The 18,886-nt window shown below is 35.2% G+C and overlaps 1 protein-coding gene across 1 annotated transcript; it reads left to right on the forward strand.

Annotated features, from left to right (window-relative positions):
- Positions 1-1,517: 1,517 nt before the first annotated feature.
- Positions 1,518-18,474, forward strand: PKP3 (plastidial pyruvate kinase 3). Its single transcript, XM_086458299.1, has 12 exons — positions 1,518-1,959; positions 5,134-5,415; positions 7,319-7,484; positions 11,284-11,418; positions 11,549-11,659; positions 11,760-11,848; positions 12,942-13,004; positions 15,005-15,180; positions 16,002-16,104; positions 16,285-16,433; positions 18,000-18,108; positions 18,205-18,474. The coding sequence occupies exons 1-12, from the start codon at positions 1,720-1,722 to the stop codon at positions 18,316-18,318; spliced, it is 1,737 nt and encodes a 578-aa protein (XP_086314425.1). The 5' UTR covers positions 1,518-1,719; the 3' UTR covers positions 18,319-18,474.
- The last annotated feature ends 412 nt before the right edge of the window (positions 18,475-18,886 follow it).

Raw genomic sequence — 18,886 nt, forward strand, 5'->3', positions numbered from 1 at the left:
CACAATTTTATTAGAAAACATATTATTATTGATGAAAATTTGGTTGATTCGAAGAAAAATGACCCATTGAAGAAGAGGAAAAAGAAGTGAAAGGGGTAGCACTAGTCAGTAATATCCAGCTCCCTCATCAGTAGGTCATTAGAATTAACAAAAAATGAAAATATAAAGGGATTCAATAACCGGTGCCATTTATACTAGTAATTATTGACATATTTTTATACTATTTTGTCTATTATGATTATTACATTGTATTGTAGGTGTTGACACTAATATTTGATGTTGGCATACATATTTCAAATGTATTACCAAGATTTCATATTTATTTATGATTTGTTTTGCATGATAAATAACATTGATAATAAATTATACATATCCACCATTTTGTTCATGTGGTCAAGTGATGACATTAATTACAACTAAAACGAAGGAAAATTATGAGAGGATGCTTTTATAGGTGTCAATATTAACATATAATATCTCATTGATACAGATGTTGGATGCCTATGATAAATAATTAGATTGATAATATTAATTTGTATATTCATTTACTTTATAGATGTCGTCTTTTGTGTGCAGATGAAATTGACATTATCAATAATAATATTATTTAAATTAAAATGGTGGATGCAAAAAAGAAGAATGGCAAATTCATCTGGTATGCATTTGTGGGATGTATATTTTTTTATATTTTTATTTATTTCAGTTCTACTGATATTAGTTATGGTTATTATGTTTAAATGATGCTAAAATACAATTGTATTATATGAGATGTTATGTAGATGTGTTATGTGTATTATATATGTATTTTCTTTATCAGGTAAATTTTCACAAGTCAATTTTTTAATGTAGATGCTACCCAAATTTTGATAGAATTGTAATATAAATTAATTATTTTAATAAAAATATTAATTTTATAAATTTTAGTATAATTATATATTTGTTGGGGTCCTCTTATTTGATTTGGTACATTATGATACTTTAAGGGTATTTTGACCATTTTACCATAATATAATCTAATTCAGTAACTATATCAAATAAAAATTATCAAATTCTGATAAACAACATAATACTTTTATCGAATTATGATTAAAGAGAACATTATAATAAAGTGACAAGAATAAATAAAGAAAGAACCCCGAAATGATGGGAATAAAAATTTATAAATTTAGTGCCATCCAACAAATTTTCTCATATTATTACTTTTCTAAAATCCCAACCGATTAGACTGTCAAAGCCATAGGATTGAAGAATAAGATTTTTCCCCAATAGACAAACTATCTTTAATTTTCCCAAAAATCCATGTTATTATTGAGGTTTGAAAAAGACATAATCTCAAATTCGAAAACAAAATCAAGGGTGTTTCGGGCATTCTTTCTAGTCTCTCATGAAAGATCAGAATCAAGGGTCATGACGTCACTTCCAAAACTAAGGGCCATCTCTAATTTTATCTAAAACAGTAGGGTACCGAAAAACTACTCATATGAAGGGTAATTTTGTCCTTTGAAGCATCTTGATGGCCAAGCGTCAACTCCCTCTTCTTTGGGATTTCTCAGGTTCAGGTTAGTTGCGGCTGACACAACTCTGCTCCTGACTTTAATCCCAATAGTCTCAGTCTCGCACTCAAATAAAAAGGCTCCAAACTATATTCCTCTTTAATTTCGAACCTTACACCTCTCTCACTCTCTCTTTCTCTCTTCTGAAGTTCTGTTTGGATCTCTAATGGCGTCGGCTGGTGCAGCAGTAACAGAGATGAATTTCTCTACAAGAATGTCTCTGTTGAAGTGTGAAAGCGGGAGGACTTCAGATCGTCTTACTTGGTCAAGAAATATGAGCGGATTCTCCACTGGAACTAGACGAAGATCATTTGTTAGTAAGGATTTATTCTCCATTAAATCGATGGAGATTACAGAGACGAACGTGGCAGCTGATACGACTTCTCTCGATGGTCCTTTGGATACTGTAAGTGTTCTTCATTCCATCAGTTCGATTCTACACGATTTACTATATTTGTTAGAAATGAGCTGCAAAATCTCTGCTTTTCTTTGATCGGTGAAGAATCTCTGTTTTTGGAGAGAAATAACTTGTTTTGGTTTGTAATATTGTAGTTTTCGCATAGTTGATGGTGCTTGATTGGTAAGCCGAGAGCGGATTCTCTGTAGAATTTTTTTTGGGGTCTGTTGCTCTCTGTAACACTTTTTCGATGGTTGAGAGATTGCCAGATTGAAAAAAAAAAAATAGCACCTTAGCCCACTAGTGTTCATTGTCTAGATCAGATTTAAAAGAAAAATCTTATTTTTTTATTTTTTTTGTGTGTGGCTAAAAACAAAGGCTTTGAGAACTCCCAAATCTATACCAAGTGGTTTTTGCTATCTTGTCGGCGCTCTCACAATCTTCACAAAAACATTACAGAGTACTACTAGAAAAAAACGCAACAGTGGATCCGCCCCCATTATGTTAGTGATTTTTATTCTGTTGCTGATATTATATGAAAGCTGCTATTGGATCCCCAACTTTTACTTATTACACCCCCATTTAAGAAAAAGAAAATAAGTGGACGGTTGAGAATAAGTAAAAGTTGGGGGTGCCAATAGAAGAGGTCTTTTGTTTTTTTGTTGTTGTTGTTAGATTTCATTTTTTTGGGTTTAGGATCTTATATGAGCCTAATCATAACTGCAAACAACTACTGAAATTGTTTGAACAAGTGTTATAACCTTGAGATTATAATTGGAGCCAAACCATTGTGATATTTGAAGAGTGTGCTTTAATCTTTAACTGGGATGTGATAAATAATTTAAGAAATTGGGGTGTAATAAGTAAAAGTTGGGGTGCCAATGGCAGCTCTCTATTGTATTGATAGAGTGGACTGTACACCAGGAGCGACTCCGTAACTGTCAAAATTTCATAACTTTTGCCCCAGGGGCTGATTCATCTTGGCCTGGGCTATAAATTTATGGCAAACTTGTTTTTGGGTTGTAAAAGATTGCAATTTTTTTGTTGTTGATATAAGTGAGATTGTAACCCTGGTTTCCACGGAAATAGTGGAAATATCTTACCATCACCCATGAACATAAGCAATTTTGATCAACTACATAAATTTCTGTGTTGTGTTCTCTCTTTATTTTTGATTTGCATAAATTTTCTATTTTTACTGTTGTTTTTTGTACCCAATTTTCTACACATTGTTCAAGGCTAGACTACTTGGGTATCCAATCCCACGAGCTATTGTTTTCCATGTCCCATTGCCCCATTGTCCCATCGTACAATTTGATGTCATATCTGATGAATGTAGTTATCAGTTTTTTCGCTAATGAATAATGGAACTCGGACCTATGTGGGTATTAGAATTACTATGCTCTTTCACTGCCTATGACACTACAATGCGGAGATTCCAGTTGGTGGTGGTGGTATAACCAATCAAGGTTGACATGTAGGGTGAACAGTTCATTGACCTTAATTATCCTCAGGATAGGTATCTTGAGACGTGGTATTGGGATATGTACCTCCCGAACATTGGATTTGTGTTTTCGTGGTTGGGATCATGTGTGTTTGTTACGTACCCACTTCAATCGGATCACAAAAATAAAAAAAGAAGAAAAAATTAATATTGATCTCGTTCGAGGGAGATCGGACCTCCTAAGCCCCCAATTCGAGAAGGTGAATCTCAAAAATCCAATAGGATCTTAATAATAATTTCTTTATATATTTTCATTAATCTCATAATGAATTTAAATATAAAGAAACACTACCTTAACTACCCACTTATCTAAACTACCCACTTTCCTATTCATTTAAGTAACTACCCCATAACCATAACTCCTACACAATTCGTAACTACCCTTACTCATTACCTAAGACTCCTTAACTAATTGAAACTCTAAAACAATTAAAATAAGATACATCAAGATGCATCAAATTTTGATACAAGATAATAATTTCTAGGCACATAACATTCCATCTTCCTTGAAATCGACCTTGTCCTCAAGGTCGAAACCTCCCGGATCCCAATTGATATTGGAATCAATTACATTCATCTTAACACATAACTCCCAAACTATTTGTCTCTTGGAATCGATGATGTCTTCATGATAATCGTTTTGGATGTCGTTGTCTTGATACTTCTTGAAAATAATTAATGGCTTGATGACATACGCTTTGAATTTGATAGGAAGGATAAAGTCAATTTTTAAATATTTTTCGAAAATATTGACTTCGCCTTTGTCCTCTTCATTAGATCTTTGATGTTCTTTGTCTTCAACATACTTGATGAGGCTCTTATTGGCATTTATCTCACATCTTTGGAAAGATGATTGTGGAGGTTGATCTTCGATCACATCTAAATTCTCATTTATAGGGTCATCAACTCCACTAAATATAGTTTCTCCTCTTCGAATAATTTCTTCATTTTTTTGGAGAAATTCTTCAATTATGAGACAACATTCCCTCAAACCACCACGCATAAACTCGCAAAACTCCTTGAATTCATCATCCATCGACTCAATTTCCATGTGAGGATCGTCGCTCTGATACTAATGTTACGTACCCACTTCAATCGGATCACAAAAATAAAAAAAAGAAGAAAAAAATTAATATTGATCTCGTTCGAGGGAGATCGGACCTCCTAAGCCACCGATTCGAGAAGGTGAATCTCCAAAATCCAATAGGATCTTAATAATAATTTCTTTACATATTTTCATTAATCTCATAACAAATTTAAATACAAAGAAACACTACCTTAACTACCCACTTATCCAAATTACCCACTTCCCTATTCATTCAAGTAACTACCCCATAACCATAACTCCTACACAATTCGTAACTACCCTTACCCATTACCTAAGATTCCTTAACTAATTGAAACTCTAAAATAATTAAAATAAAATACATCAAGATGCATCAAATCTTGATACAAGATAATACTTTCTAGGCACATAACAGTGTTTTCATTAGTTTAATTTATTTATTTGTTCAGCATGAGGATGGACTTTATGAGTTTGAGTTCATTGACACAGTTACTTATAATTATTCCACAGATTGTGTCTACTTTATTTTCTTTTCTTTTTTTTTATAGATTATTATCATTATTATTTTTTTTCTCTTTCATGTATAACGTGGCAGAATTTTAACTTTTTCTAGGATAATGAGAACTCCTCTTCAGGGATTCAGTTGAGTGACATCACTTCTAAAGAGACAAAGATAACTTCAAGTGGTCGAAGGAAAACAAAAATAGTGTGTACAATTGGTCCTTCTACAAAAACCCGCGAAATGATATGGAAACTGGCAGAAGCAGGAATGAATGTAGCACGATTAAATATGTCCCATGGAGACCATGGATCACATCAAAAGACTATTGATCTAGTTAAAGAATACAATGCTCAATTTGAAGACAAAGTTATTGCCATTATGCTGGACACTAAGGTACGCTTTTGCATAAACATGCCATCTTTATTTGTGACAACCCTTGTTCTCCACGAAGTATACTTAGCTTAAGTCACAAGAATTGACATGATGACTTACAAATGTATCAAATTGTTACCGACTTTGCTATTGTTTCGAAGTGCCAACTTAGCTAAGTTGGTAAGATGCATGGTGTGTTGTTCCCATTGTTGGAAATCGAGCACAAAATTTGATTTCTTTTTAAGAAACAAACAAAGAATTATAAGCTCTAATCAAATCAACTTGGCTAAGAGACGCATAAACGCTTCTTGAAAATAGTTGGAGCCTCTTGTTTGTGCAAGGGAATACGACAACATTATCTCTAGGATTCAACCTAACCTGGACTTGATCCCGTTTCTCTACAAGTCTGCACTACTCAGTAGGAACTTGTATTTTGCCTCTTTAGGATGTCCAAAAGAAAGATGGAGGAAAAAAAAAGGAAAATTTTCACAAAGAGTGGAGTGAAAATTGAGAGATGTGAGAAATGAGTGAAATGCCAAAACCAATAGGTTCGGGGTTTATATAGTGGTGGAGATGAATTTGGGGAAATGTAACACAATTAATTGATACATGTCCTACAAAATCTTCCAACTGAGGTGCATTATACATGTATTTATTAAATACATGTCCCAAAATATCATCCGACCTTAGGTTCTTCTCTAAATTCATTCATTTATAATTAATAAATGAACCTTGATCTATGAACCAACATTAATGCCATGAACCTTGATCAATGCACCTAGGTCCATTAATTTGGGTTTATGAATTTAGCTTTGGATTAGATACAATGAACCTCTTTGGTTCATTTCTACACACCATACATCCCCTTTGGAAAGAGAATTAAAACTCAATTTAATGTTAATTTTTTTTATATAACTCAAAAGCCAACGTCCATATCCTAGGTTCAAACTTACCCTTGAACCCAACTTGACCTTGCTAGCCACTAACCCTTTACCTATCAAAATTTTATTTTCTTTTGCAATTGGTTTTTTTTCCCAATATTTTTTAGATTCAGCTTTCTGTTTCATGTTTTCCTATAATGCAGTTTTCATAGCTGGTATGCATTCTATTTAGTTTGATAAATTTCCCAATAGGCTGAACAAACAAGATTACAAGGCCCTGAGCATATCAATATCTTGGCCTTCTAACATCTGCAACACAATTCTTATGTTATAATTCACTCACACAATCAAGTAGTAAAAAAATGGCTTATGGATTTAGGGTGTGTAAGGCAGCTCTTTTTTGCTTATACATACGTTAAATGACATGATGACTAATACATACATTTTTAAGAAAGTGTAATTCTTGGGGTCCGATTCTCAGGGATCTTTTAGCATATACCAAACACCTTGTAGCTTGCTCTTCTTATCCATGTGGTTATGCTATATATAATCATCATTGTATGTGGGTCTGTTTTCATGCATTTGTTTTTAATAATTTCGTAACATGGGAGCGCTTGATTTTCCATGGTTGTGATAATGCCTATATTTTATGCAAACTACACAGTATTTTAACAAATGTAAGTACTTCTAAAATCTGAGTTGATCCAAATATTTATTACAATCGGATTTGAGAATGCAGTATTAGAATTAGAATGATATCTAACATTTGAAAGAATTGAACATAATTGTCCTTATTGGCGACAAAATGTTAAAATCTCTACACCTTTTGAAGTGGTACAGGTGCAATTTCCAAAGTGACACTGGTTATTTGAACCATATTCTCTATGTAGATTCTTTGTCTTTCTCTGCATGCATATTATTAGAATGATTATTAACTTATTTCCCTATCTAGTTTTTAGTTTAATCGTCATGTTGTTTGTAATAGTTTTCCACAAAAGAAATGGTGATCGATATACAATAATATCGGAATTTTCTTCATGCAGGGCCCTGAGGTTAGAAGTGGAGATGTGCCTCAACCTATTTTGCTGAAGGAGGGACAAGAGTTCAATTTTACAATTAAAAGAGGAGTTTCCGCAGAAAACATTGTCAGTGTAAACTATGATGATTTTGTGAATGATGTGGAGGTTGGAGATACACTACTGGTTGATGGTAAGCATGGACACATAAAAAATGGCACTTAATCTGGCAAAGATTTTCTCAAATCCTCACACACATACACAACCTATATGATATATTTGTGTCTGCGCACATGTGTGCTTGTGCGTGAGTGTGCACATGTGTGTTGCCGCTAACGCTAAAAGGTGCTTACCAACCAAACCACCTTAAAGGTGTTGGACAGATCAACCCAATAAAAAATGAGGAAAGAAAAGTAATTCAACAATATCTCAAAAAATTCATGCTGAGTTTATCTATATGTTGCTATATTTATTTTTTCTTGTCTTCTTGGTTGAATCTATTCCATGCTATAAAGTTGGCCCTTGATGCTGAATCACAGCATAAACCCTATAGTCAGACTTCCTGCATAATTTGGAGGTCCAAAGCATTAGAATATTAAAAAAAATGTCGTGGCATTAGAAGGAGCTTTCCAGTGTCTCTATAATGGGAACTCAATAGTGTATTTGAGTAAAATGTTGTGCCTCCTAGTAAGTGACAATATTGGGTCACAACATGATTTAAAGGAGTTGGACCTTGTTTCTCAGACTCTTTTGGTTGCAACTTCTTGGGACTCAGCATGATTTAAAGAACTTGGACTTTGTTTCTCAACCTTCTTTTGGTTGCAACTTCAGTTGAAACTCGATTTAGAAGGTGTATATTTGGTTTGCATTACTTTCCAATTATTGTATCGCTTAAGTTTGGAATTTAGTTTAACTCTTAGCTATAATCTTGATTTCCAAAACAAAATGGGAAACTAGGTCATCAAGGATTATACTTCACAAATGTGTCAAGTATAAACGTTATGACAGTATCCGTTAACCAACCAATACTCCAAAAGACCGGTCTGAAATTTTATGGACTTGTCAAACTGAGTTTGAGTCATTTTGTGGAATAATTTTATCTGCCTTAAAACTTCTAGTATGGATCAAGTAGGTCCAAGTATATCTACTGTAGTCATCCACAAAATAAATAAAATATCCCCCATCAACTGTAACAGGTGCTGGTCCCCATACATCATTGTGCACAATTGTAAAAATGGAAGTAAATCTTTTATTACTTGGATACAAAAGTTCTACAGTGCTTGGCTAACTGGCAGACTTCACATTAAAGATGGGAAACATACACTGACTTAAACAATGAAGGAAAGATTGGAAAGATAAATGATCGAGGCAAATAGCCACAAAAAAAATAGATTGATAAGATTAACTAAAATAGCTTCTTTGACTAACTAACTAAAGAGCTGCTGAAGGTGCTGAAAATGAATCTAGAACATACCACTACCAAATTATCCTCCTCGAAGCCAAGTCCTGAAACATACAACGACCAGGTAAGAATGTAACTGAACAAATTAATAATTTGGTAAGGTTACTCATAGAAAGAAGGTTAATGGACATATTTGGAATGTGAAGTACATATGATAAAGACAACGAATCATCAATTTTGATGTCCCCTTTTCCCAAAATGGTAGAAAGGGAATCATCTGTTAATTTTACATTGTCTTTATCGGATGATAACTGGTAGGAATTAAATAAGGAAAATGTACCAGTCATGTGGTATGAGTCTTCAGAGTCAATGATCCAAGATGGACAAGAAGAAAGGAAACTAGCAGTGTGTGCAGAGGCATGTGTGCCAGATTGAGAATAAGAAGAGGAACTCGTCTGTCCATCGAGTCTTGTAAGGAGGTTTCTCAAACACTTTATTTCTTCTCGGGATACGGGTAACTCAATAGAAGGATTGGACCTAGTGGAATTGGGTTGTGACTGGTATTGACGACAACATAAGCATTAGATTTGAGTTGTGGATGCTGTGATTTTCCCTTGTTTAACTTAGCTGGCATGCCAATAAGATCCCAACGTGTTGTCCTAATATGTTGGGTTCTGCCACAATGTTCACAATGGAGATTATCCTTATCATCTCTCCATTTCTCACTTTGTTTAGATCCGCCCTTATTATCTTTTCTAGACACAGAGGAGAAAAGAGCTATGGGAGGTGGTTCAGAGAGAGGTTGCATCAAAGACCTTTTGCTCTCCTCGATTTGCACAAGAGAATATACACCCTCAATAGGTGGAATGGAATCACAATCCCATATCTAAATCTGAATAAACTCATAAGTTGGGTGCAACCTGGCCAAAAATTGGAAGACTCGATTATGGTCGATCAATTTGCTGAACTCCTCAGCATCCTTATCATTCCTCCATTTAAGCACCTGATGATGATCCAACTCTTCTCACAAGGCTTGAAGAGTGGAATAATATGTCGTCAAGCTTTTCTCCCCCTGACGAAAATTAGGCACCTCTTGGCGAAACTATTGCATGCGAGCCACATTTTTCTTTTGAGAATATGTTGTGGTGACCTTTTCCCAGACTTGATGAGCTGTATCTAGGAACATATAGTTCCTACTGAGTAATATTGAATTTAATAGCTATGAGATCATTGTCAGATTTTCTTGCTTCGAGCAATCATAAATAAGATTGGTCTTCTGGAGCTTCGCAATACGACCAGTGAGATACCCTAATTTCCCTTGTCCCCCGATATAAATCTTAACGGATTGTGACCATTTTAAGAAATTGGTACCATCAAGTTCATTGTTGTAATTGAGCTCTAGGGTTATTTCCATAACCCATCATTGGAGAAATTGGCACCAGAGCATGAAGGTGAAATCCATTAACATTCAAACCACTTGTATTTGACACATTCAGACCAAAAATAGGTGTTGAAATAGTTTTGGATGAAAAACAAACAAAAAAAGGGGGAGCAGTAAATCTAGGGAGGTATTTTTTTCGTCAACATTTCAATACCCTTTCGAATTGATTGGAACCACTTCCATCGTGTAGAGAAATTTGAGAATGACCAGATCCATTAAACAAATCAGATTAGACTATCCAGATTTTCAAATCTGTTTAAAAAAAAAAAAATCGAGAAGTCACCTTCAAAACTTCATAAAAATATTAGAAATTCCCATAATTAAGTGTGAAAAACAGCTTGTATTTTTTGACCCCCACCTTGCTGACGTTAGCAATGGTACTATTGATGTCAGTAGATGTGTTCTTCCTTGCTGAATTTTTTTTAGAGAACTAATCCAAAAGACCGATCTGTTGGAGAAAGGGAGAACTATCACGAGGCTTAACTAGGGTACGGCACACCCGCGAGTAGAGGAAAATATCCTCTCAACTCTCCCCCTCACCCATGACCTATACGAACCCAACACTCTGATACCATGTTAACCAACCAATTACTCCAAAAGACCGATCTGTTGGAGACAGGGAGAACTATGAATATAAGAGGGTCACGGGGCTTAATTGTGGTATTACACACCCCGAGAGTAGAGGAAAATGTACACTTCACAGTATCTTCAATGATTAAAAATGAAAACCCTTATGTGGTTTGTTGGTCCATATGTCATGGGCTGAGTTCACATTTTTTGATCTAATTAACTCCTATGCCTCAGCTAGTTTCTCTATGAGTTCACTAAACTCTGACACACAATTCTCTGTTAGAGATGCCCACTATCGCTTCACCAAAGTTCAGCTAAGTTTGATGGCAATTTCTAGTGCAGTGCAGTATATATTTTTTTATTGCCTCATAGAAGCTTGCAATGAATTCACAAATATGTTAGTATGCTGTTTTACATCATGGGTTCTCATGGACAGATCCCTTTTTGTTCTCCTATTTTCTTCTTTTCTTTTCAAAAGGACTGATTGCTACAATTCTTAACTTGTTGAAATTAAGTTTTTCGTAAGATTACAAGTGGTTTCCCAGCCTAATGAGTTCTTTTTGAACTATCATTTGATAGGGGGAATGATGTCATTAGTGGTTAAGTCAAAAACAACAGATACAGTTAAATGTGAAGTAATTGATGGCGGAGAACTGAATTCAAGGCGTCATTTAAATGTGCGTGGAAAAAGTGCTACCCTGCCTTCAATAACAGGTTACCTTTTACTTTGTCTTGGAAGCATGTTGATGTGAAGATTTTTCCTTGATCTTTTTATTTGCTTTTATTTTCAGTCGTAAAAATTTAATATTATTGATTGTACTTGTGACTCCTGTTACTTTTACAGAAAAAGACTGGGAAGATATCAAGTTTGGGGTGGACAACAAAATCGATTTCTACGCTGTTTCATTTGTCAAAGACGCTAAAGTGGTCCATGAATTGAAAGACTACCTCAAAAGTAAAATTCTTACCAAGTCCAGCCTTTGATTTGACTTCTAGTTGTAGTGGAGGTTAACTTCTTTCTGGAGAAGAATCACAATGTAGCCTTTCCTTTGTAGGCTGCAACGCTGATATTCATGTGACTGTTAAAATAGAAAGCGCAGATTCTATACCAAATCTTCATTCGATAATTTCTGCATCTGATGGGGTGAGTTGCATTCAGGTTCTTTAATTTGGTTTTAATACTATTCTCTTTTTAGATTTGCAACTGAGCAAATATATAGGCATTACACTAATTTCAATATGCTTGATTGAACATTTCAACAATTTAACCTTATATGTTAGATAAATCCAAAGTGTATAAAACCTCAATCAAGTAGCCTAAGTTGCCTAACTGTACCCATGGAGTGTGGACATCGCCTCTATTCTATGTTGCAAATTGAATCATCTGTCATATTCTCCCTTGTCATGCATTTCCATAAACGCATTCATTTCTAATTTATCCTTCTTAGTCTTTCCACTCATCCATCTTGGAATCCTCATCTCTAATAAGCTCAATATATGAACAACTTGTTTATTGATTGCTCAACATTCAACTCTGTAAAACATGGTCTTATTGCCATGTTATCAAACTTCCCTTTTAATTTGTTTGGGATGCATTGGTAACGTAGCACTCCAAAAGCACACTTTCACATTAAACATCAAGTGCTGGTTCCCATGGACAACATAACCATCTATATAAGTCAATCTTGCAGATCCTAAATTATGAGATTCACCTACTTTATTATCCAGAAATGTCAAATTATTTCTTGTATACTTATAAATCTCCAATAGCTACCCCAGATCTTTGGGATAAGGTTTCCACGATGATGATGAGGAAACTTATATATACCTGTACACAAAGTTATGAGTGGCAAGTTATTTGTAGATCTTACGATCACCTTGGTACATTTATCTTCGGTGTATAAACTTATTCTTCCATGCTCGTTCCCTGTAATTCATGCTGGATTTGCAGCTAGGGCCATGAACTCATTTGTACTAGAGGTCTTGGAATTTTTTTGTGAATAACTGAACTTTGCATCTTAATATGGGACTGAAAATGCTCAATCACAGGGTTTGCCCTGTTAGAACTTTGAGGTCATTGTACCCTGTATGATCTTCCAAAAAACAAAAAAGAGAAAGAGTAGGAATTTTGTACCTTATTATTGGCCAATACATGTCTTTTGGATTTTGATATATAGTGGTTTAGAGTTATTTGTTATTTGGTTCTTAGTTAATTTTGCTAACTCTTATATTGAAAGGCAATGGTGGCTCGTGGAGACCTTGGAGCTGAGCTTCCAATTGAGGAAGTCCCTTTATTGCAGGTATTATCTTGATCCCCAGATTACAGTAAGTTATACTTTAGTTACTTCTGGAGAAATTGGCATTTCCTATTGTACTATTAGCTATTTTATTAACTTTAACCATTTTCTTGTTTATCTAGTGAACAAAATGTGTAAATAGAATACTCTCGACTAGTCTTACATTAAAAATTAGCAACATTAGAAGTTTCATTACATCAAATCATGATGTGAGTACAAAAACAGTTTAACAAATAAAACATGGTATTAAGATATTTAAGAGGATACCTATGTCTGCAACCACGTCCTTGATTTGGCAAAATGAGTATTTGAATCTCAGGTTCCTGTCATTGCCCCTATTGGTATCCGTCTTCAACATATTAGGTATTTTGAGTCCTTTCCAAGGTTAGTTATTTTGGGCTACTTGGATCCTTCTAGTTTCACAGATTCTAGAAAAAGATGAGCTCTATTAGAGAATGTTTGCATCTTCGACGTCTCCTCCTGTGCCACTTGTCCATAAGGGGGACTCTAGATTCCCTTCATGCAATTCTATAGATGACTGGCATAAATTCAAGTTTGTGGTGAGTTATGTGTCCATTGATGTAGGGAAAGAAAGGTAACATGTTTGTTCTTTTGTTTAAGCATGTTGGGCTAGCTCTTTTCTGATTGAGACAAGAGCTCACTGAATTTTTTTACCTTGCAATGGAACAAGGGAAATGTGATCTGCCATTGTAAATGTGGCAATTTTTCTGCTTAGTTTGTGGAAACATGAACACTCCCATCGCCACCCTCACTCATCTACTCATGGGAAAAAAGTGAAAAAGACACCCAGCCATTCATGACCTACTCACACTATTAGAACTGAGACCTGACTCTACCCCGACTCTGATGCCAGTTATGATTTAAGAGGGTGATATTTCTTTCCAAGGCAATTCTTGGTTCTTGTACAACTTGTTGGAACCAAGACCTAGATCACCTGCACTCTGATGCCATTTCATGGAACGTAGTGCCTGACAACATAATATTACCAGGAACCACAAGCAATAATAGTGTAGAGAAATCAACCAACTGTGAATGAAACAGAAAGACTTAAATGGAGAACTTTCACTATGTAAATTTGAGCACGTTCAAGAGAGGTCAATTTCCCTTCACTCAATCTATCACCGAATTGAAGCCCCCTTAATTATGTCCCTCAGACACTTGTGGAAAACCAAGACAATGGATGCCCTCCAAAATCCTGAACCTCAATTGACCTTCAGTTGCCTGATTGGACACCCTCTAATTACCTAGAGACCTTGGTGACAACCTTTTCAGCATAAATGGTTGTATTATAGTACTGGTATTAGACGCTTGTATAATAAAACATGTGATTTGTCAGTGAACAATTATTTAATGCTGGAAATCTGAACAAAATATCATTATGCATTGGTACATGATTAATATGACAAATCAGAGAGGATAGGACAGATTTTTTTTTCCTGATCTTCCATATAGGCTCTTGATGCCTATATTCAATTCTAGAATTGGTTAGTGGAGTATGCTGAGATGGGCCAATGTTATTAAAAACCGGATCAAATGGGGCGGTTGAACCTATGAATTTGTTTCAAAGTTAGACTTGGTGAACATCAGCCTGGAATTTATTCTTCCTTAATTTTCTAATTTTAATAAAAATAAAGTATGTTTTCACAGAGAAGAGTCTCCTTTTAGTTTTAAATTTGAGCCTTTTATGATGTCATGATTTGCCAGTTGAATTGAGGTCACTTCTCTGGTTCAATGGCTAGTTTTTAGAACCCTTGTGGAGTAAAATGTGTCGTATACTTTTGAAACCCAATCTGATATTACCTTCAACCCCTCATAAGTATAAACGATCTTACTTTTAGTGCTCAAATGGGGCCTCCATGATTGTTCAAAATGACAGACAAATGGAGAATGCCTCATTCTTACATGGATCCGTGAAGTTCAGAAATCATTGTTGTATTATATTGTATCACAAAGTAACTAAATGTAACTTTGTATTCAAACAGGAGGAGATCATTAGAACGTGTCGTAGCATGCAGAAACCGGTAATAGTAGCAACAAATATGTTGGAAAGCATGATAAATCATCCGACTCCAACAAGGGCAGAAGTATCTGACATTGCAATTGCAGTACAAGAAGGTGCTGATGCAATCATGCTCTCTGGCGAAACTGCCCATGGAAAGTAGGTTACCTTGGTCTATGTTTCATGGCCAATAACTAATTGGTTTTCTATTCATGTTATAGGAATAGTCAAACTATTGTTGTTCAATTTGTCGAATTGGACTCCTTTTTTCTGTAGAATTAAGGGAATTTCTTGATCATGCTTGGGCCTTAATTCTAAATAATGAGGAACTCAATCTCTGCCATGGTTTTCATCACTATGACTCAGTATTTTAAAGATCTAGGCATGTTGCGAGCTGGATTGGATTTGTTCATCACCCAAATTCTTGACGAGAGGCTTTGATGATGATGATGAGCAGTCAGGGCATATGCTAGATTATTTTTACACTTCGATAATAAATCAGATAATTTGTTCGGTTCTTCAGAAAACATCTAGGTGGTTTGCCTGGTTTGCAATGAACACGCATCCATTTCTTCACTTTACCCTGAAATATAAAGGATATTTCAAACTTTTCCACTGAGTTGAAATGACTACCACTTTGTTTCATGCTTTAATATGTGATAAAAGACCACTAATTCCAGGAAGTCTAGCAAAAGTCCAGCAAAGTAGTTTAGAGTCCCATTTTTTAGCTCCCTTGACGAAACAGAATTCAACTTAAGGGTGTGAAAGAGATCAATGAAGGGAAGTGATAGAGTGTTATCAGGAGACGTTTCTAAAATTAATTATAGTTCTACTATGTGCATGTGCACAATGCAAAGCATGCTGTGTGAATGTTTGAAAAAAATGGATGAAACAGTGATTTAATTTTTTTAACAATTAAAGCAAAATGTTTACTCATTATTTTTGTTATCGACATAATGTTATTCTGAAAATGACTTCAGGTATCCTTTGAAAGCGGTTAAAGTAATGCATACAGTGGCGTTGAAAACTGAATCAAGTGTACCAAACGGCAATATTCCTCCCCTTTATTCTACTGCCTTTAAGGTATGTATTGGCTTGGGGTTTTAAAAGATTTTCCATGTCGGTTCAATTAGAGACCAGGGCCATTGGCGATCAACTATCCTCTATGGTCTTTGAGCATATGAAGTTCCCTTAACTTTTTTTTTCCTTCTCTTTTATGATCTTCCCATCACAAAATCTGCTTCTTTCTTGGTGTTCTCTCAGGGCCATATGAGTGCTATGTTTGCTTTTCATGCAACTACAATGGCAAACACCCTTGGCACTCCCCTCATTGTGTTCACGAGAACAGGATCCATGGCTATACTGCTAAGCCATTACCGGCCATCGGCTACAATCTTTGCTTTCACAAACGAGTGAGTATTTTCATATCAGAAATCATTGCAACATTCTGCAACTCTTTCAAGTTAAGCTAGTTTTTATTTCTTGAGTACCTTTTAACTTTGACGGCCATGTCTTCATGTCAGACACATCCGCGAACTCTGGTAAGCTTGATGTTCTGACATGTGATGCATTTATTATTTTGACATTGAAAAATGTTTTTTTTTTATTACTAATTTTAACATTGAAAAGTATGTTATTGAATAAAATCTGTCTTTTACTGGGCATACCCCAAAGATAGGTTCCATTTACGTATTCTCTCTGAACTTTAGAATACTCTCTCGACATCCAACATGATCAACTTCGTTGCAAATTCCCCCCTCGTATGTTCCACAATGTTATCTTCAAAAGACATGAACATCCCTCATTGTACACAAAAAGTGTTCGACACCACTTAATTTGATTACTAAAATCTATGTTGGATTCGTAGGCTTTATGGGCAGGACATTAGATGGGTTCCAAGCTCGTGGGGGATTCAGTTCTATTGTGCTTGTCTACCAATGGGTGGTCAAAATATTATTGGGTCAATGGGCCTAAATTAGTGTGCCATGTGGTATTCAAAAGGAAACATGGAGTTGAGTAACTACCTAACAATCTTAATTGTGTTGGACGCCTTTTGTGTCTGGCACTGTTGAACACTCTGGTTATCCATCTTGCATTTTCTCTTTAGATAATTATGGTGCAGGTACGTTGGACGTTTGATGACCAATCAACTTGTGCCACGTGTATCCGAGAAACCTGAAAACCTAGGAGACCGATTCCCTCCTGCCTTTTTCTTCCTTTGATTGCTCTACATAGAAGGCGTCCAACAACTTAGGACCCTAGAAGAACCTTTTTATCTGCAAAGCAAGTGGAGTGATTCATTGTAAATGAGGAGTGTTTGTCTTTTGACGATAGACAAGGGGCATTGGGAGGGAGAATTTGTAGCGAAGTTGATAAAGTTGGCATACCTGGGAATGAAACCTAGCCATCACACTTTACCAATAAAAAAAAAAGGTTGGGTGTAGAGAGAGAGTTTAGGAATTTTAGAGGTGAATTTGTAGATTATATCGGTGTTTGGGGTCTGCCCAGCAAAAGACTCAAAAATCAATTAGTGAAAAGGGTAAGAATTTTAAGCATCACCAGATGGATATACAGTTATTTAAAATACATGTTTGGTAAATTACTACCAAAATTCAAATGTGATAATGATACAAATTTGATAAAAAGAAATAAATAAATCAAATAAGACAAAGATAATAAAAAATAGAGAGATTATATTGCCACATCAACATTTGCTAATGGTACACCAATTCATATGTAAATCACCAAAGATTTTACACACATTTGGTGAGGTGTTAGCAATAATTGGTGTGGCAATAGAAGCTCTCCAAAAATCAAGTTTTCTTGATAGTTGTGATTGTGTCATGTCGAATATCTTCTGTTGTAAGCCTTCTTAACGCTGTCTATGTTCAACACTGACTTACTTTCAGGTTATTTGGAGATGGTTCAGGTTGGAGATTTCTTTCTTTCTCTTAACGTTTTAAGATCATGTTTGGCAGGGAAAGGATTAAGCAGAGGTTGGCACTTTATCACGGTGTGTTGCCAGTATACATGCAGTTCTCAGATGACGCAGAGGAGACCTTTTCTCGAGCACTAAATCTTTTACTGGTACTCATAGTGATTGTTTTCTTGCACCCATTTTATTGGAACTCGGATCATTTCTCATTGTAGATAATCTTTTCTTGAAAATCTTTTATGCTCCAGAAAAAGGAACTGCTGAAGGAGGGAGAGCATGTTACTCTTGTCCAAAGTGGAATGCAACCAATCTGGCGTCGAGAATCTACACATCACATTCAAGTCCGTAAGGTCCTAAGCTGATTCTGTAATTTGGAGGATTTTTTGTTTTTGTTTTGTTGATATTCAGTTGAGTTGTTGATTACCTAGCATTCCAATGAAACATTATATTTTATTTGAGACTAATCTAAAGATGAATGTTAGAAAGCTCTGAATATAGTGATTAGATGCTTTACATGATTCCTTCATTTTTTTTTTTTTTTTTTTCTGAATAATAAAATTGTAAAGTCGTCATCATCATCATTATGAACATACGTTGTGTTGGAATCACACTTCTTCCAATATTTTTTTTATTTATTTAAAGACTGAAATGTGTGGGGCCTCTTACACATTAAACTAATCCTCAGAACAAGTGTAGTCAATGAAATTGGGGAGAAACAAATTTATAAGTCAGAATGTATATGCTATTATTAAAATTACCACACTAATAATATAAATAATGACCAAAATAAGATTAGAATATTGATTTGGCATCAATGGGACGCCCTTAATTAAACTCAACTCTTAAAGAGTCGATCGAGCTCCGCATTTGAAGCGTCAAGCTTGACAGTTGAAGTGTCGAGCTTGATGAATTTAACATTGAGCTCAGGGC

The sequence above is a fragment of the Akebia trifoliata genome, chromosome 11, assembly GCF_017979445.1.
Source record: "Akebia trifoliata isolate Shusen 1 chromosome 11, ASM1797944v1, whole genome shotgun sequence".
Taxonomy (NCBI): domain Eukaryota; kingdom Viridiplantae; phylum Streptophyta; class Magnoliopsida; order Ranunculales; family Lardizabalaceae; genus Akebia; species Akebia trifoliata.

Coding starts and splice junctions, on each gene's coding strand:
- PKP3 (XM_086458299.1), top strand. CDS start 1,720: ATGGCGTCGGCTGGTGCAGCAGTAACAGAGATGAATTTCTCTACAAGA. Junction 7,485..11,283: donor AGATACACTACTGGTTGATG/GTAAGCATGGAC, acceptor ATCATTTGATAG/GGGGAATGATGTCATTAGTG. Junction 11,419..11,548: donor TACCCTGCCTTCAATAACAG/GTTACCTTTTAC, acceptor TTACTTTTACAG/AAAAAGACTGGGAAGATATC.